Source organism: Dermacentor silvarum, chromosome 2 (assembly GCF_013339745.2).
Source record: "Dermacentor silvarum isolate Dsil-2018 chromosome 2, BIME_Dsil_1.4, whole genome shotgun sequence".
Taxonomy (NCBI): Eukaryota; Metazoa; Arthropoda; class Arachnida; order Ixodida; family Ixodidae; genus Dermacentor; species Dermacentor silvarum.
In genome coordinates this window covers 54,845,302-54,864,649 of record NC_051155.1, presented here as the reverse complement: position 1 = coordinate 54,864,649, position 19,348 = coordinate 54,845,302, and the positions used below count along the sequence as shown (strand labels likewise).

General features: G+C 43.0%; 1 protein-coding gene across 16 annotated transcripts in view; it reads right to left on the bottom strand.

Annotated features, from left to right (window-relative positions):
• LOC119441479 (inositol hexakisphosphate kinase 3) overlaps positions 1-19,348 on the bottom strand; it is a 129,698-nt gene that overhangs the window by 1,257 nt on the left and 109,093 nt on the right. For all 16 annotated transcript variants that reach the window (XM_049661333.1, XM_049661335.1, XM_049661336.1 and 13 more), the window contains 3 exons: positions 5,626-5,933; positions 3,149-3,219; positions 587-762 (listed from right to left, as the gene is read on the bottom strand). In XM_049661333.1, coding sequence (XP_049517290.1) covers positions 587-762; positions 3,149-3,219; positions 5,626-5,927 — 549 coding nt within the window. In that variant the 5' untranslated portion in view covers positions 5,928-5,933. The remainder of the gene's footprint in view (positions 1-586; positions 763-3,148; positions 3,220-5,625; positions 5,934-19,348) is intronic.

The window sequence follows — 19,348 nt, the reverse complement described above, 5'->3', positions numbered from 1 at the left end:
AACTAATCAGATTGCCAAGCAGCAAATGGCTGTTAGAAAAATGCTAGTGCATGAAAACGTAAAGATATATCTGACGTTGCATGTAGTTAAGTGCACGTCTCACCTCCATAGGGACATATAAACCCTTAAAACCATCCAGAAGAAAGGGATCAGATTCACGTAACGATGACATGAATGCGACATTTTGCTTAATTGCAGAACAAAAATGCACATGTAAACTCATCGCTCTGTACAAGATTACCTGCGGTAGGGGCTATGGTGCTCTTCTGCTGAGCATAAGGCCATGGGTTTGATTCCTGGCCGTGACGGCCACATTGCAATAGGGCCAGAATGAAAAAAACGCACATGTACTTAGATTCAGGTTGTGTACGTGCACCTCACGTGGCCGAAATTAATCCCGTGCTCTCCACCGCAGTGTCCCTCATAGTCTGTGTTTTGCTTTTGGACATTTAAACATGCCATTATTCGACTTTGCACATGATTGTCTAGGCTATCGCTGTTACTGCAGCACCATCCTCACGTGCAAGCCCTTCTGCATGCAGACAGAAATGCAAAGCCCCCAAATTTAACAGGCAGATCAACTCACCTGCATGCCGCAGATGCGGACACCCAAGGAAGCAGAAGTGCTGGCAGCGCATTTGGCCATCTGGCGATGGCGTTTCTCCTCCGAGGCATCGTCACCGTGCTGCCGTGTGCCCATCTTCAAGTCCAGAATGCATGGCCGGCGGAAGTGCGACACAACATTCTCCAGCAACAACAGGTCTGGGTAAGGCAGGGCTAAGGAGACCAAAGCTTGCTAGCACTGGTGCACAAACAGATAGAGATCCGTGAAAAGCTAGAGCTGCTAGCCAAATAAAAAAAAAAAGGCACAAGAACCACCTGGTGGGTCTGGTTGGATTCTACTCATCTTGACCTTGCAAAACCCGAGCGCCATTCCACACCAAAGATCATTAAAGCAACTAGTTCACCTTTATTTCTGGCCATATAGGGCACATTCATATAAGGAAAAAGAACAATTACAGTCTTATTTTAGTTATAAATTAATTGGTACTAATTGGTTTGCTAAACTGTTCACAACTAAAACTTTACTTCAGCATGTCAGAAAGCTCTTATGGGCTTTGAATCGAGTTTCCCAAGCCTAAAATGTCAGAAAGCTCTTATGGGCTTTGAATCGAGTTTCCCAAGCCTAAACGGTACTTTGAGGTGATAGTACCAAACTCAATGTATACAAAAAAAAGTTAAGTGTAGTGTGGTTAATAACAAGAGCGCAAACTGTAGGACCCAAACTTGGGAACAACAACACAGTAACTGCTCACTCCCAACCAAGTTCAAGTGTGAGTCGGTGCTTTTGCTGCTTTCCTCACCTTTGCGTTCATGTCCCACAGTTCCCACTGTTATTAAAAGATGGAATGTGCACGGTACTCATGGACAGCTGTCATGATATTGCAACTAATGCCTATCCAGATACTCTCTGCAAATGAGTGAAAAAATGCGGGCGGACGATGTCTCAATGTCTCGCGGCCAAAAAAGCAATAATTTCAAGATAAACTCAGAACATTAAATCTAAGTAAGATTCATTAACTCGCTGTCCCCAACTGAAGCTGCAAATAAAACCAAATGTTGCTGTCTAAATCAAAAGTAATACATGTGACTTCGTAGGGGAATCTCAGTCTTCAGTTGCTGTGAGTGCAAATTGGAAAAGCGGAACAGTCCCTTTAAAGGGGCCTTGAAACACTTTTTTAACTAATCATAGAATGGTCTTTCTGTTAAAGGACACAATTTCACGAATCTCATGCCGGAAAAATTTTTTTGAATCCTCCAATTATAAGCGGAGTTATCGCACCGATACCTGGCTTTCTCTCCCTTTTCCTCTTTGCTAGCGCACTGGAAGCTACACAGCAGAGAAGCCGAGAGGGCAAAGTGTGGCCAAAAGTTGAGTGGCGACAAAAGGACTCATTGCGGCATCCCGTGGTGGCCATCGCAGACTATGCTACGCAGCATGCTACTGCCATCTCGGAGGCCATGCTCAGCTGACAGCTAGACACAGTGCAAAGATGAAGTGATTTTTCCGTCCTTTTTGAGATTGCAGATATATATATATATATATATATATATATATAACTTGAAACTAGCAATTATGCATTACTGAGAATGATCTTGTGATCACAAAATCAGCCAATAGCACTGGTGGGCCAGCTGCTTTCGATGATGCTGCATGACAGAATTGCGGAAGAGACAATAAAAATTTTTTACAGTTTTTAACAGGAGATTGGAAATTCCCTACTTCATGCAGTGCAGTAATATTGGGCTCACACGTTCACAGCAGCCTCTTATGACAGATCGGCAAAGTTTTCTTACTGCTTTAAAGAGGCCCCACAAAATTTTTAATGATAGGTGTGGTAGGCGTCTGGTGCTTAAACGAAACTTTATCAGAAATTGTCTTCAGAAAAAAGTTTCTGAATGTGCTTCAGAGCTATCACCAATCAGACCTGCCAGCTAGACCTGCCATGCCCCTATAGCACTCCACTTCTTTTCGTTGACCCCCTTGTGCTCCAAGCTGTGCAGCTGTGCCGACATGGATTGCTGCCTGCCATGCTCTGCCTGCCATCACACTGAGCTTTTGTATCAGCATGGCCTTGGAGATCAGGTGGTTCTCACACTGCCCTATCTCAAAGGCCATAGCTTTGGAGTAGTGGTATTGTTCTTCAAACAATATGACACCACCACAGCATGAGTGATGAGTTTTCTTTGTTTATAGTAACCATTGAGTTTATTGATGATGAACAATATTACTGAAAGTCAGCAACAACTTCAAGAAGTAAAAGGGAAGAGTGGTAGATCTGCCTACAGCCTACAAGATCCTCCTCCTTGAAAAGGAAGGGCAAGTAGTGTTCCCGACAAAAAAATTTATAAAAATGGGCTCCCTGCTTAGTATACAGGGATTTTACTTAGCATGCATGTTAATTACAGCATTTTCAAGTGATTAATTAGGTTCAATTACATGTTCCGGAAGGGCTGCAGGTCAGGTTCGTTTAAGCAGGAGCAGTGGCTTTGCAATGTACGCTACAAATGTCTTGACACTTTTGAGAACTGTAGCTCCATCATACATCAATGAATGTACGTGGCTAGTCTACGGTGAAAAGGATACATTGACTTCCACTCCATGATGAAGACTCGCGCAGCAACAGGCGTTCCTCGTTGCAGCTGCATATTTGCACCCTGCAAGAAAGACGAGCGCGCCCTTCATTGCAGGGGGCACTTATACCACAGACAAAAAAGTGTGGTGTGCCTTAGGGTACAGTACCACTCCCCTTTTTCTGTTCATCTCCTCCACCAAACCCCTTGTCACACACTGCCACTAGCAAAAATTACTGTCACTTAGCACAGTTCAAACTTGGCTAGTTATTACTACAAATATTTTGATTAGTAAGCTAAAAGAAGAAAGGGATGATCTGTCACGCTGTGGGGAGGCAGACGAGAGCTGCCGCCGAGTACCCACCAATACAATAGGCACAAGTGCGCTCCCAGCCTGATGCACAGTCATTGCGGGGCCTCAACATTTGAAAAGGCATGTTTCTCCCCAACTCGAGGCCATCCCCACCTAATAGGTGCTTTGGGACGTCACGTGGGAAATTGCCGCCATGGAAGCCGCCCAGAGCCCCCACTCATCAAGTGGCTATGTTTGTGCTCGTAAGTGCTTCCACGGGCTTTCAAGGCGCAGGCTCCTTTCCTAAGCGTATCACCCCTGAAGAAAGCGAAGTGCCAGGCCAGGGGTAGCTTGTGCCCATTGCGGCGAACCGGTGGGTGACTGATAGCAGCATGAACCTCCCGTAGTCGAGACAGGCACGTTATCACAAGGCCACGAGTGGTCTAGTTATTACTAGTGTATTACTAGTAAACAGGAAGAAGGAAAGAACAGACAATGTATAAGAAAGTAAGGTGATCGAGAGCAATGCAGAATAAGGGAATTGCCTTTGTAATATACAGAAGACGTTACTTTGACTCCCGCACCATAGTGCAAGGCATGAGAGCAGCCCTATGAGTATCACTTAAAATCCCCTTTTTTGTTAGAGATGTTTGGGCCAGTTGGTACATAGCTAAAAAGTTAAAATACTAGCACGACAAACACAGGGCTGAAGGAATAGGAGAAGACACGTGCACGCTACCTTTAAATTGACACTCTGGTGAACACGCTCTACTCAGTGAACTACAGGGCATGCAAAAGCCCAGCCACAATCACTCCCAATGCTCTAAAGGTACATGGTGATAAAATAGCATGCAAAGCTTAAAATTATGTAAAATGAGACAAAAAAGGGAAAGCAACCTCAAACATGCATTAAAACAATGTGCAAAAAAACTGCACGCATCGAGCAAGCACTCGCGTCTTGTTCCATTCTTTCAGTCCCGTGATATACTAGCATCATTTTTATATTTTTAACCAAGCTTCATTTTTACTTGACTGGTTTTCCACCTGCTATTCCATTTTTGGTAAGGTGCAGGCTGTCGCTTATTTCCTTTAACCTATTTTACATTCGACAAGGGACTCGCAATTCAGCAGGGCTCACTGCTATTTCATGATGATTAGAGCTGAAGGATAAGATCAAGACTGGGACAGCAGGAGAGACGTGGACAAATTAATATTCAATTGCCCCAGCATGCGAATAAAGCCAATTGGGGCCCTGACCGCCAGTTGGTGACCAACCATTGCAACATGTGCGACTGGAAACCATAATCTGACGAGTGGATGACTGGGAACTATTATCACTGTCAGTGCATGAGAGAAATTACAGAAGCTGGCAGAAATCTAAAGTGCTCATATTCAGTATGCTGGTGTGCTGTTTACTCACCTAGTATTTCAGACAGAATTAGCCTTCCTGAGTCTGGATGCTACATGTGCTGTGTAGTAGTGTGGTGTTGTGTGCACTGTTATGGTTGCTTTCGTCTGTCTGTTTTGCAGTTTGTCTTGATCGCATGTTTTGCAGTCTAGCAGCTCTATACACACATGATGCAGGACACCACAATTTATAAGGGAAGTCCCATAAGTGACAGAGTGAGAAACCAGACAACATGAAATCCATGGAGAAAAGTGCAAAAATGAGCAGAAGGAGAATTCACTGCAGGAACCTCCCAATTCTGAGTGAAAGCCGGTTCGGCTGTCACGCCAACATTGTTTCATTTGCTTTGATGAATACTCGAGCCTCCAAAACAAAAGCCATGGCCCTGAAATAATACTGCTTGATGTCACTGTCAGATTCATTAGCTTCTAAAGGATGCAAAGACTCACATAATGTAGAAAAGGCAACCATCTTCATCTTATCAAGTCTTGAGACTTCTCACATTTTCCTGCAGTTGTGACTAAGCAGCGCTAACATCTAAAGATATATGGACACCAGTTTTTGTTGTGGTGCATCACGATAAGCACGAACAATGGTGGGGATTTCAGGATATTGAAGGAAAGGTCAGGCAGTCTTCCTTAGTGAAACTGCAATTCCCTGCAATGCATACTGATACAAACTGGTAGAGCTTTTCACGAGAGCGGTCTGTTGCAACTAGGCATATTTATTTGCAGTGCTTCAGATGTTTTGCCGAGTCCCTTCCAAGAGTCGAAGCCAAAGAAACACCCACCTGAGTTGCGAGGCTTCACTCCCGGACGGCTTCCCCTGGCACCACGACTCGTCATCCTCGTCGTCCTCATCCTCGCTGGCGTGCCCGTGGTGCACCTGGATGACGCCCTTGTAGGCGGGCACGAAGGGTCGCATCTCACGCGGCACGTGCAGGTAGAAGTGGAGCTCCCTTGGAATGAGCGGCTTGCACAGGGTGCCTGGGTCCAGCAGCAACATACGGCTGTGTCCCCCCACCTGGTGGGTGAATGGCAGCAGCACGGCTTCTGTGTCCCCACGGCCCCCACTGGCCATGTGCACCACCATCACTCCCTGCACATAACAGAATGCACACACACGGTCTTAGTGGTTGCGAGATAGCCAATCAATCAATCGTCTCAAAAGGACCATGTGCCTGCTGTTTTAACAAAGCGCCACAAAGAGTATTGTCGTGGAAAATGTATATTGCTCGAGTCTTTTTTTATTTTTGATAATGCTGTTTCTCTTGCTTTTTTAGTATTTTTCTATTCCTCCTTATATTTCTGTATATGAGTGATGCCCAACAGGGGCATAGCCAGAAATTTTTTTAGGTATGGCATCCACTTGACCAGGGACGAGGAGGGGCAGAAAGGGAAAGCGGTGCTTGGAAGGCTGCATACGAACACAGAAATTTTGGAGGGCAGGGATCATATCCCCTGTGCCACCCCCTGGCTAAATGGTGGTGCTGCCAGCTGCCAAGTGCTGCTCCATAAGCCGTTGTGGCTTGGGCAGGCCAGCTCTTGTATTCTGCTAAAGTCCATAAAGAAACAACTTCTTTTAGAGCACAAAGTAAAACACAGGACAGAAAGGATTGACGCGGACACCTTTCATTCCTGTGCTTCACTTTGTGCGCTAAAAGAAGTTGTTACTACGGATTACCAACATGCCCAAGCATATGCTCTTCCATAAAGAAATTATCATTATTAAAGGAAACTTGCACGATTAGTTCATAGATGAATATTTGGAGTGAGCCTGAATGGTCCAATACAAACAATGACTAGCAATACTGAATAAACCGTTACTAGTAGTAAATACAAATAATTGCTACACACAATAATTAGTGAACAAGTAAGTGTGTAACACAAACAACCACATAATAATCAGCACAAGAGCAACAAATTGAAATAAAGGAAGTGCACTAATCATACAGTTCCATTACAGTATTCTAGAATTCCATTCTGGAATGAGCAGTATTACTTGATTTCATGTCCAAATTGTTCTGCCTTTTTTCAGCCTTTTCTGTTTAATTGCGCAACTGTATATATGATATGCACGTGCAAGCAAATAAAGTGTAGTTGTTAATACAGCGTCTTGCATGTGTCCTTTCAGACACATATTTTGTGCTGGTTTAGCGCTCCTAATGTTAAACGAAATAGCCCAGACTTCTATCCTGTTCAAAAGGACATGGTTTACCCCTTGCACACTGACCGCTGAATGACTAAGACGACAATCTATGGCAACCAGGGCAACCAGGCCAGAATTCATGAGTGGGTGCTGTAGAACAGAGCCCTGGCTTGAGAAGAAATGCACCTGAACAATTTTTGAGCATTTCCCATCCTCAAAATATTAAGGTGTCATTTTGGAACATACAACAGTGATTCATTGATTACTCGATTCAGCTTAACATTCCACAGCAGCACATCAGCTGCAAGATATGCTGTAGCGCAGGGCTCCGAATTAATTTAACTGCCTGGGGTTCCCCCCCCCCCCCCCCCCTCACCGCCCAAGCTCAGCAAATCCACATTTTTACATTCCACCCCACGAAGAAATGCAGCACCTATAACAGAGATCGAGTTGAACCCAAACCCTTACGTTGTGCATCAGGACACTAGAGCCGGTGACCCACCCCACCGCACCCAGGTGTCAGACACATGACACAATACTACGAATTGTAAAAACGTTAAACCCGTTGGAGCAGAGAAGTTTTCTATATATGAACACACAACGCAAGAAACACGAAGTAAAAGTAAATATGGAAAAATTCACCACTCTGTCCCTTCTATGTCATTCCTTTTATGTATTTTCCATCGTGCATCCAGATTGGTGTTGGATGTACACAGTGCATTGAACAGTTCGTTCTGAGCACGGTAGCCCCAGACACGTTTGGCAGTGTACTGTGTGGGCTTCTCGCGACAGCCATAGTTCAACAGAGCACACGTACTGAGCTGGCACAAATATCTATTAACAACAAAAATTATAGAAGCAAGGAGCATGTGTGTAAGCCAGCTGTGTATTTCATCTTTGGATGCTGGAGTAGGTGCTTGTGGAACTGTAGATTCCTTGTTACCTTCTTATTCTTCTTCAGTGTTCACATTATGACTGTTTTGATTGTGTCATCAACCTTGCATTCTACAAGCAGCTGTTGCGCCGCAGGTGTATCACTTATGCAGTACAGTGTCAGTTGCTAGCACATGGCAGCATTGTTTTCCTTCCTTTCCTTTGTTTGTTTAGAGGCATTGTAATATCTTTGCCTGCTTCCATAAAGAATGAGGTCGGTTAACCTGTGTACCCGTGGCAATTCAGCAAGTCTTGCTGCCAGGGATTCAGATTGTTCAATGGTCTCTGTCCCATCCTAAACTATCCGCTCACGCCTGGAACAGCTATGTACTGGAGAAAAAAAAAAAAAGACAACTACCTTACGAGTGCATCAAAACAGAAAATGTCTCCTTAATATATGCAGAGACCAGAGGACTACACAGAAAATGATATTTTGCATTCAAGAGTGCAACCCACAACACCAATATATGAATATGACATCCATATGAAGCCAAGCGAACTTCGCTCACTGCATAGTGAGGGTCTTGACTCTGGCAGCCTTGATGACTTGAGGTAGCGTACGAGGGTTTATAGGCTATTACCTTGCTCCTAACTTCATGTATTATGTGACACTGGCAGTTAAAAGGATGCTCCACATCCACCACTATGGCCGTGAATGGCGCTGGCTAACAGTCCCAGGGCTAGGTTTAGTACATACACAAATACCCGAGAAAGTGAAAAGGAACGTACAGATGCCGCCGTAGCTCAATTGATAGAGCATTGCCCATGTCATGTAAAGGTTGCGGGTTTGGCTCCCACACGCGGGAAGTTGTCTTTCCTTCCACAGTCATTTCCATTTTCCTTATTAATTGTACAGTTCAATTAAAAACACATCATTTCCCCTATGTTTCCTTGGTTTCATAATTGTTACCAGAAGATTTTTTTTTACGACATTACCTTGAAGAAAATGTCGTGGCAACATATATAGGAGTTCCCCAACAGGTGCATTTCCTAGCATTTAAACATATCAGTGCTGTTCGAGTCATGCTTGTTGAGTCATGCTTCAAGAGCAAAAAACAAGGAGACATACAGACCACCTTTAATCTACAAACAAAAGATTTGAGTTAGCTAACTTTGCCGCCATTTGTTAACTTAACCTTTGGATAATTTGAACAAATGTTGCGCTCCCGCAAGGGTCGAATTAATGGGAGTCGACCGTACAACTTATTTTGGCACCCATTCTGTTACAAGACCCATGGTCACCTGCTCTGTGCACTAATATACCTGTTCACTTCTGCAAAATCTTAACTACCATATCAGCAACTCACTTTTCCTTTCTATTCCGTAAAGGGATTCCTCGTAACGTTCCTTTAGACCTTTACCACCCAAGTACTTTCCTGCAAAAGTGGACCAAGTGTGCCCCAATTTTTTTTTTACTTTGATGATGTGCGGCTATCAGGTCCTCATCGAAGAAATATTAATTGTGTGGCTTATTTCATGTACTCAGTGAAGGCATTCAATAACAAAACGTGCTTCAAGAAAGGCAGCTTTTCTAACAATGCGCAAATGTATTAACACTTTCAGCGTCACTGATGTACCAGTACGTTTTCGTGTTTCTGTCCTGCCATGTTCCTTTTGACATGCCGTTTGTCAGACAGGAATGTGAGGACCACAAAGAAAAAGAAAGAAAAAAAAAAATAAAAATAAAATGTGTGTGTTTTATAATATCCGAGAAAACAACCCGACGCTGGGGTTGCATCACCTCCAAAAAAAGAAAAAAAAACCTGACACTGAAAGGGTTAAATATTATTATCGCAATGCATGACAGCAAAAGGAATGTAAACTACAAAATTATATGCACAAGTACGCACCCACACTCCGCAGTAGGAGGTGGGACGAACAAGACGTGCGCGACTCATTCGTGGCGAGAAATTGCGTAAGGAGTCTTCTGCGTGGATGAGCAGGATTTGTCCTTGGGCAATGTTAACAAAAATTGGCAGTTTTGCTCGAGCAGTGAAGCACAGAAAGTGACAGTGTTCAAACAACACGCAGGGGCAACATGTTGGCGCAACACAGCACGTAAAGCAATTGCTGCTGCGCGGAAGGAACAGCGCCCAGTCATCTCACAATGCTGATGTGCCGACAAGCAACACCAGCGGCATCGCTGGCATCGCACCTTGGTGGTGCACGAAACGAGACCAATAGAAAAGCTTTGGTGTTAGTAAGAGCCCAATGAAAGGATTAGATAGTTTTGTTTGAGCTTGACATATGCTGTCTGTTCTGCTCAGACCAGTGTATGCACCGCAGTGTGGTATGCACACAGCGGCTCAGCAGGAACATTAGTGTTCGTGTGAACAATGCTCATGCCAGGCAGCGGAAGGCAGAACGCTGCCCGGGCCTCGCTGCAAGAGCCGACTGAGCGGAATGTGAAGGCGTGTCCTCCCGGCTTCGTCGCTTTTGCAGACAAATGCACTGCATGTTGCTCGCGCCTCTGGAGACTGTGGAACCCTCTGTGCATGGGCTGTGCATGTGTCGTCGATGTCGCGACAGCCCAGCAGCGACAACAGCGATGGTGTAAACACACCTCGAGTGTCCTCATAATTGCTGTTGCAATAAAAATGGTAGGACGAATTCAGCTTGGCCATTAAATGGTTAATAACATTCCTTGGCAATTCCTGCAATGAGAAGTCGTGCATAGCTGCTTGAGGAGCACCTGTACACTCTGGTGCCTTGGAGCAGATGCTGCAAGTGCCTGGTCAGAAAATTTTATCACAGGGGTCACTCAGGAGCCTTGCCATAGTATAGCCAGCAGTTCAGTTGAGAGGCAGGACTGCCCAGCTTGGTGTGGTGAAGAAAGAGGTTTAAAGTCTAGATCAAGTCTGGTCAGTGTTCAAGATATGTGCATTGAGTAGAAATGCTAGGACTAGTGAATCTTTCACGATACATATTGCCAACATAGCGGGGAAATACATCGGCAATCCACACGTTATCTTTAATGGAAACCTTTCTTATGCAGTGCAGCACAAGTCTATGTGAAAGGGAGTATTGTCATTCACTCTGGTAGATGGGTAGGTGGCCAGTTGCACTGTCGGGTGGATGACAATTTACCCTCTCGCGAAACTTCCTCGACCTTGTAGATTTCTACAGAACTGATCTGCTAAGGGCTATATGAAACATTCTAGTTGACATCAAGAGGAAAAAATTGAGCTGGGCAGGCCATGTAATGCGTAGCATGGATAACCGGTGGACCATTAGAGTTACAGAATGGAAACCAAGAGAAGGCAAGCGCAGTCGAGGATGGCAGAAAGCAAGATGGGGTGATGAAGTTAGGAAATTTGCAGGCGCGAGTTGGAATCAGCTAGCGCAAGATAGGGGTAATTGGAGATCGCAGGGAGAGGCCTTTGTCCTACAGTGGACATAAATATAGGCTGATGATGATGATGATGTGAAGCACTAATGTATTTAAGGCACATTTCGTGGTGCAACTATCTCAGAAATGGTGCTTGTCTCGAGATTTTCATCAAGCTAATGTGCTGTCAGGATCAACTGGTTTCAATTCCACAATTGCAACATGTACCCTGATTGAATTGTGATCTAAATCACCAAATGCTGTTAAAAGTTTTAACAATCATCAAACTATTTTAAAAAAAATTCTTTTGCATAGCAAGTAATTTTCCACTTCTACTAAGCCACCACATTATTTACACTAGCCAATCCATAACTTTTCAAGAATATTAGGGGCAAGGAGGAATAATAGTAAAATTCTATGACAAAATACTGAAATTAACTTTATTATGATGAATGCTATGATGAGGCCCCTGGCTCTTGTGACGGAATGGGCTACCACCAAACGCACAAAATATTCACAAACATTTTTTTCTAGGTAGACTTTTCAATTGCCACAGTAATAAAGGCTTTCTGCCAAATTAATGAAACCATTAGTTTTTATTTAAAGAATATCGTACCATAATAAAACGATTTGGTGATTTGCGCTTTAGGTGTCCTAACACACCAAGAGGAGGCCACTCCCAGGAGCTTTTGCAGCTGGGAAAAAAAGGTCACCTGCTTACTGACGTAAAGGCTGGTACACACGCTCTTTTCTACCTTTTGAAAAATGTTGTGAGCTACATCTGTTGACAAGACCTTCTAGAAGAAATGGGCTACATCCAACTTCTCCCAAGTTGAGAGAATATGTGCGAATGCAATGATAACATATGTCAAACCGAAAAAGAATGGAAAAGACAGACATGCGATACATCAAAAGATCACAGATGGGCACCTAACCGGAGTAGGTTTACTGAAGACAGTACCCTTTATTTGTTTGCTTTTCTCACTGCTCAAGAGACAGCGATAACACCAACGGATTAAGACAGGGCAAGCATCGCACAAAGAGGGCTGGGATGACGTAACAATTTTACTCCAACTCTTTTCCTTCTCGTACATTGCTCAGTGGTCCGGATGCTGCTTTGACTACATTGTCACCACGATCAGCCCGTCAACGGGCAGTGGGCCTTGGATTCATTGCTCAATGACATTTCGAAAATTGGTCTTCTCAGAAAGCTTTAGCCAAAGTTCGCTTCATGATACCGAAAGGCTAGAATTTTCTTACCACTGTCTCCCCTGTAAATATCGCTATCAGGTTTACTCAAGTACTGAAAAATGTTTTCCTGCCCCTTTTTTTTCCACTCTCCTCAGGAACCTCTTAATCCCCTTCCCTTCTCTATGCAGAGTAGCATGTTAGTAGTCATGTGCATACCAGCAAGAACCCCTGTCTTCCAATGAACAGCTTCTCTCTCTTTCCTGGGCGAGTTGCTAAGGATTAATTATGAAACAAGAGTAGCACAAACAGAAGAGAAGGAAGAAAGGCAGTGTCTCCTATGTTCGTCCTTGTCTGTCGCGGTACTCTTATTTGATAAGAAGTAGAATAAAGGTGGGGGAAAATCCTTAGGTTATACCGGCCCTGGTCTTGCATTCAATGAATAATGTTCACCAGATTTTTGAAGTTCTGCCTGAAACCAGGTGTCAACATGGTCACATTTTAAAGGAATTTAAAAGGAATTTTAAAGCATGGCTGGTTAACTTACATACTGTAAGAGACCAGTAAGTGCCGGCATCAATCCAAACACTGCGTTGTCCTAAATTTAAGCCATGGTTTAAGACAAAACTATGATGTCTAATAAAAGGCAGGTGCTATAATTGTAACACTAATAGAAACCCTATGCGTGTAATTTGCAAGAAATCATAATTTATGACCCTAAGTTTGTGATAAAGATCAGGATGTGTTCAGATAAGGACAGTCGCAGGGGGTTCCAGACTAATTTCTTTTATTCGAACAAAATCGCTCCATACATAAGAATACCACTCAAGCACCATAGTTGAAGCTTACATGAAAATCTCTTTCACAATATTTTTTTATGGCGAAACTGGTATTGAAAAAATTAGGCACATTTGTCATCCTATGCATCATTACAAACAGAACATGAGTTCAAGGTGCAGGAATATAAATGCAGAATGAACATTTGCAAGAATTTTTTTCCGGCACAAGAAATAAATAGAACCGGCTACCAGCTGCTGCTGTAAGCTTATGAGAAAGCAAAGTCTTTGCCTTGCTCTTTAATGCTCTCATTTTTTTGATGGTCGTGCTTAGCCTGTAGTATAATCCAGTCATTGTATTTTACTCTATTTTAGTCAAGCTACTGCATTGACTCATGCACAAGTTACCCAAATGCTTTACATAAATTACAAATATAAACACTAAGTGAAACGAGTTTCCCATCTCGTAACTTCCCTCACATTAACCTTCTTCAGTAACTACCACATGTCCTTCATAAAACTATGAAACTATAAAATTTATGGGAGAGAAGAACAGCATAACCAATATAAACTTTCCTACTTCGTTTAGATTGTTCTTCCATCCCGCGCATAACGCAAGACATGCATTGAATGCAAACTTTATATTGCCAGCCTGTTCGCTTCATCTGTAAGCCCAGCTGATGGAGAATGACTAGATGAGTTTGCAGGCACTCCCAAACTCTGGAAATTGAAAATACTTCAACAAATATGAAGCTGTGCAGAAATGTTAAGTTGACATCAGGTTTCAAGTTATCACTGGAACTCGGCAAGTGATCTAAAATATTTACATTTTAAAAACTGCTTGTTGTGTTTGAATTTGTCACTGTTCAAAAGTTAACCACAGTCTGTGATGACAGGTCAAGAATGCAGTGGCAAGTGCTCCTCTTTTGTGGTGCATCTCCTCAGCAGTGCCATGCAACCACACAGTTTTGACCGGAGGGTGTGTAACAATGAATGAATACTTCTGTTGTTTCATTTATGACATATGTACCAATACAATGCTCTAGAACATATACGAAACTACAAATTTCACTTGATTGTGGCACGTCATCTTTTGCGTGGCTCTTTTTTCATTGTCTGAATAAAAACCTGTTGACTTTGAAAAAACAAACAAAAAACAGTGCGGTAGCCACCAGCTTGTGCGCCCTGCAAGCACACTGCAAACAAATTCAACGCGCCCGATGCCTAAAGCAACGGCTGCATTGGCTTACCGGGATGTCTGTCTTAGTATGGCAGCAAAATTCCTGGGAGTGGCGAGTCTCGAGTCTAGTTTGAGAGCACAAATGTAAACATGGGTGCGAGTGTAGTGGCCACCTTGGCCACGTGTCCCTTATTTAAGCAAGATAAGCAATTATACGGGCAGAATTTATTCTTTTGCAGCGTGTTTGAGAGCAGCAGTGCAGCAGAGCACAAGCAGAAAGCTAGGTCAACTTTTTTTATATTTCCCAAGGTTTCTTTCAAACACTGAAAAAAATAGAGCCACACAAAAAATAGCGCATGCTAAACAAGTGACAATGTTTTTGGATGCATTAAAACCTAGTATTCAGACATCTTCCTTAAATATAATAAGCAAAAATTATTTAAAAAAATAAATATTGGTGCCATCTTAAGGGTCCCTTTAACAAAATATAATTGCTTTTATCTGTGCGGAATGCTGCGCTAAATTTTAAGACACAGTGCACGATAGCTGGGCCATCTTGTACATATCCTTTAACATCTGCTCCGCTACATAAGAAACATTAATTAATCAATTAAATAATGGGGTTGCACGTGTCAAATCTATGATCTGATTGGGAGACTCCAGAATAAGTTCTGATTGGTAGTGGGAGACTCCAGAATAAGTTGGACCACCTGGGGTTCTTCAACATGCACCTAAGTACATGAGTGTTTTTACATTTCGCCCCCACCGAAATGCGGCCACTGTGGCCTACATAAGGAACATTCTTGTAGAGTGCCAAGGCACCAATGGAGGCTTTTAAGCACCCTATTTGAGATGCAGTTAATGCTGCCTGAAAGAGAAAATTGTCATCCACTCGACGGTATCACGAAGCTACAAAGAAAACCCCTACGGGTTTCTCGGATAGAAAATTTTGCAGTTGAAGAAAAAAATTCTTCCTGGTCAGATCGAATTCGAGGCCAACGTCTTTCTGGAGGCAGTCCCTCTACCATTCAAACTAACCAGGAAGCTAGGAAATCGCAGAGCGAGGCTGAATTAATTGACAACTCTAAGCACATGGTCACCTGATATGGCCGATCAGTTCTACGGAAGCCCACTTTGTAGAGGAAGTTTCATGGAAGGAAAGATTGTCATCCAGAGTGTAGCATGAACTGCTCTAGGAAAGCGTTGGTCCCAGATTAAATCCCTGGGCCAGGACGAATTTATCTTCAACTGCAAATCTTTCTTTCTCAGAACCCCACAGTGGGCTTACATTGTAGGTTTATGCTGCTCTCCGGTGAACGACTTTTTTCCTTTCCATGAAACTGCCTCCACTTAGCAGATTTCTGCAGAATTGATTGGCCGTGCCCATTTATGCTGCTGTGAAAAAAACCTTTGAGACACTAAAAACAACATACACTAGACTGGAACAGAAAAACAATTAGAATATATCTAGCACAGATTCTTCAAAGTGTTCATCTCGTAACAGCACTACTTTTAATGTGCAAAGTGTACTTTTAGTTAGCAAAGTAACTAAATTACTTGAAAAGTAATTTTGCCATGCATTTTGCCATGCATACACCCCACCTACACTAAAATTGGGAGGAGAAAGCCAACAATTACCTCTCAACCCCGCACTAAAATATCTCATAGTTCACTTTGTGTGATCACAGCAAAAATGCCGAAAAGCCTCCCCTGCATGGACAAAGAAAAATGAAAAAAGAAACTGACAAATTTGTCCGCTCCTCTCTCCTTGGTTCAGCAGAATACTTCAGCCACATAACTCAAACAGGAAGCGAGTTGCACAGTACACAGCAGACTTTTTTTACTTTGTGCGTCAATCTTTATTGTGGCTCTTTTAGGCCATCACTATCAATCTACTTCACGTGCATTGCAGGACACAGGCCTCTCAGCGATCTCCAATTACCCTTGTCTTGTGTAGGCTGACTCCATTCCATGCCTGCAATTCTCATCTTACCACCTAATTCTCTGCTGTCCTCGACTGTGTTCCCCTTCCCCTGGCAACCCCGACAAAGCTCCAGTCACTTGCTCTACATATTACACGACCTGACAAGATCTCTTAACCTCTTAATCTCAACTAAAACATCAGCTAAACCATTTGCCTTTCAGTCTATACCGCTAACTACCCGTCCCTTAAAAGGACACTGAACAGAAGCTTAAACAGTTTAAACTGATGGGGTATTCTTTCCAAGCTTTATTTTCGTTAATTTTGCTGTAATAGGTTGGTTATTTGGAGAGAAAATAACAGGTAAACTACAATTACAAAAATTTTTTTACATCGCAACCCTTAGTGCCAGTACGTCAGTGCGACACTGGATTTTGATGTTTGTAATCGGGCCATTGTGGTGCAGTAAGAGTTCTTACACTAGGTTCAATCTTTGGCTCAATTAGAATACAACATAGTCCATCCTTACCGATAATTAACTAACTAGGCCCAAGCAAGCGCTGAGAAATTCACGGCGACATGTAGAGCTGGTGTGGAAACATCAAGGTGGTGTTATATCACCGCACAGCTCTGATTTTCGCATCTTTCCCAACTTATCAGGCCTCTTCTCGCAGTACAAGTGGTTGTTTTCATATAGGAGAACCATGACTTATATCTACAGCCCAGTCTGTCTTTCTCTCTATTGCCCCTTTCCAATTTACAAATTGTAGCCGTGGAGTTCGCAAGGCGATCCCCACTTGGAACAAATTCTCGGGATGACACCAGTTTCGAGACATTAATTCCAGAACTTTGCAGAGAAATGCATTGGTGTTCCAGTTAGTTTCTTAACAAAACGTCGCTTTATGCATTGAAGCACAAACCCCCCTTAACTGGAACGTCAATGCATTTCTCCGCAAAGTTCGGGAAGTAATATCTCGAAACTGGTGTCATCCTGATAATTAATTCCAAGTGGATCCACCTTGCGAACTCTACGACTACAATTTGTAAATTGCAATATGGGTCATCAGGTCATTAGTTAAAACTTAATTCGTGAATTTTTGTTGATTAGTCGATTGTGCTTTTCAATTTTTTGTGCAAGTAATGTCCGCCTCTTCGAGTAGACCAGCTCATTAACTAGAATTGGGCTATCTGCCACAGGCTACCTTAAATAAATTTTGAAAGTGTTCGCTGAAACACCCTGCATGTAGGCGCTTATATATATAGGCACATATAATAAGAACTTCCGCTGCGCAAATGAGGATAAATTTTGATTTTCTAAGGAATGCAGCCCACGAAACCCCGGCTTAGTGGAATTCACTTTACTTTCTTGATAAAACAGAACTAGGCACGTTGTGTAGATTACAAGATCTATCTGAAATTTAGTGTACCTAGACACTACGAGAAAAGTTGCAAAAGCAGTGACAAACTAGCACCATCTCAAGGTATTTGGATTTCATGTTGCACATTGTTTTCACTAAGCATTGGTCTGTATACAGAAAAAGAACGCTAAACATCTACCGAAGTGAGGGGGCATGTATTTGTGCTCAGGAATCTTCGATGATCTAACGCCCTCTAAAATTCCAGAATTTCACTCGTCAAAACCTTCGAGTCGGCACCGAAGGGCTGGGATTTTGGTCCAAGGCAGATGGAAGTTTTGAACACTATGAGCAACAGGCCCACTGGGGATGGTGGTGAACCTTTTCTGAACATTCGAAATGAGCTCAACATTTTGGGTCTAAGTTGTGCGTGAGCATTCAAGTTTCTCAATGATATTGGCTAAAAATGTGAAATGAGCGCACAAGTACTAAGTAACCTTCAAGTGTATTGTCACGTAGCGCAGTTTGAGACCTTCTCACAGTGATGCTCTAGTCTACTGCGGAGCTGTTACGAACAGCCTTTACACCTGGAAAGTGTTTGTAGTAATAACCTGCTGCCTTCATCCAGTTTCTCCAGCGAGTGATAACATTACAATCAAAATAAGGCAAAGACAAAACACAGAAAAAGGAATGTTTAGGCCCTGTAAATCAAATATGGGGACCAACATTGAAAGAGGCATTTATAGGCATGATAAGGATGCAAGAAAAAAATTTGGATTTTGCCTCATGTTCCGGTATTTAATTGTGACCAGCACATAATGCGAGAAAAAGCACACAAGATGAGGACAGGCGCAATCCTGGAATGCTTGATTTATAATGACGCCCAGCTCTGCTTGCAAGGGTTTTCTTGGTGGTGTCGGTGGACTGAAACTGGAGGCTTTGATGAATAAAGAGAAGTCTGATGAAGCCAAGATTATGAAGGCTGGGGAACAGATGGCATCGATTTCTTGGCCCAAAACTTCTTCCAACATGTAGTTGAGTCCGATGTTTTGATAAAACATCCAGAACTGTCCTATGCGACCTTGCGTTTTTTTCATTGTTGCTACATAAAAAGATTTCATGACTCCCATTTTAGTAGTCTAGCTACTACTTGTTCCTCGAAGAAAGTCAAGGTGAATGAAAATTTCAGAACTGCCGAAAAGTTGTTGGTCTTGCTGAAGTGGCTTTATCTCCAACACAAATCTAACCTGCTTTTATAACACGCTGAATTTTCCACTGTCTTGTTTCTTCAGATACGCTGTGCATATATCATGAAGCAATCATACACTGACTTGCCACGAAGTGCTTCGTCATGGAGTGCCACTGCTTCTCAATGGGTTAGTGTACTATTGCTTCGTGATATAGGCACCCCTAATCCGGAGAAGGTAGATGCAGGAAAACACAGCTGTTGATGCACACTGCTAAAAATCAAAACCATTCCTGCTTTCTTCTTGAGCACGCTATTGCCATGAACTTGACCGGGAGACTGCTCCCATCATGGCTCATACCTTGCAACGTGTACTGAATGCACCAGTACAGCGACATATAATAATGTTCAAACGTGGAGTGTTATTTAAAATATCAAGCCTCTGCGCACTCAGATTTCCGTGTCAATCCCTTCCATTGCCCTGCCCGTGCCTTGAAA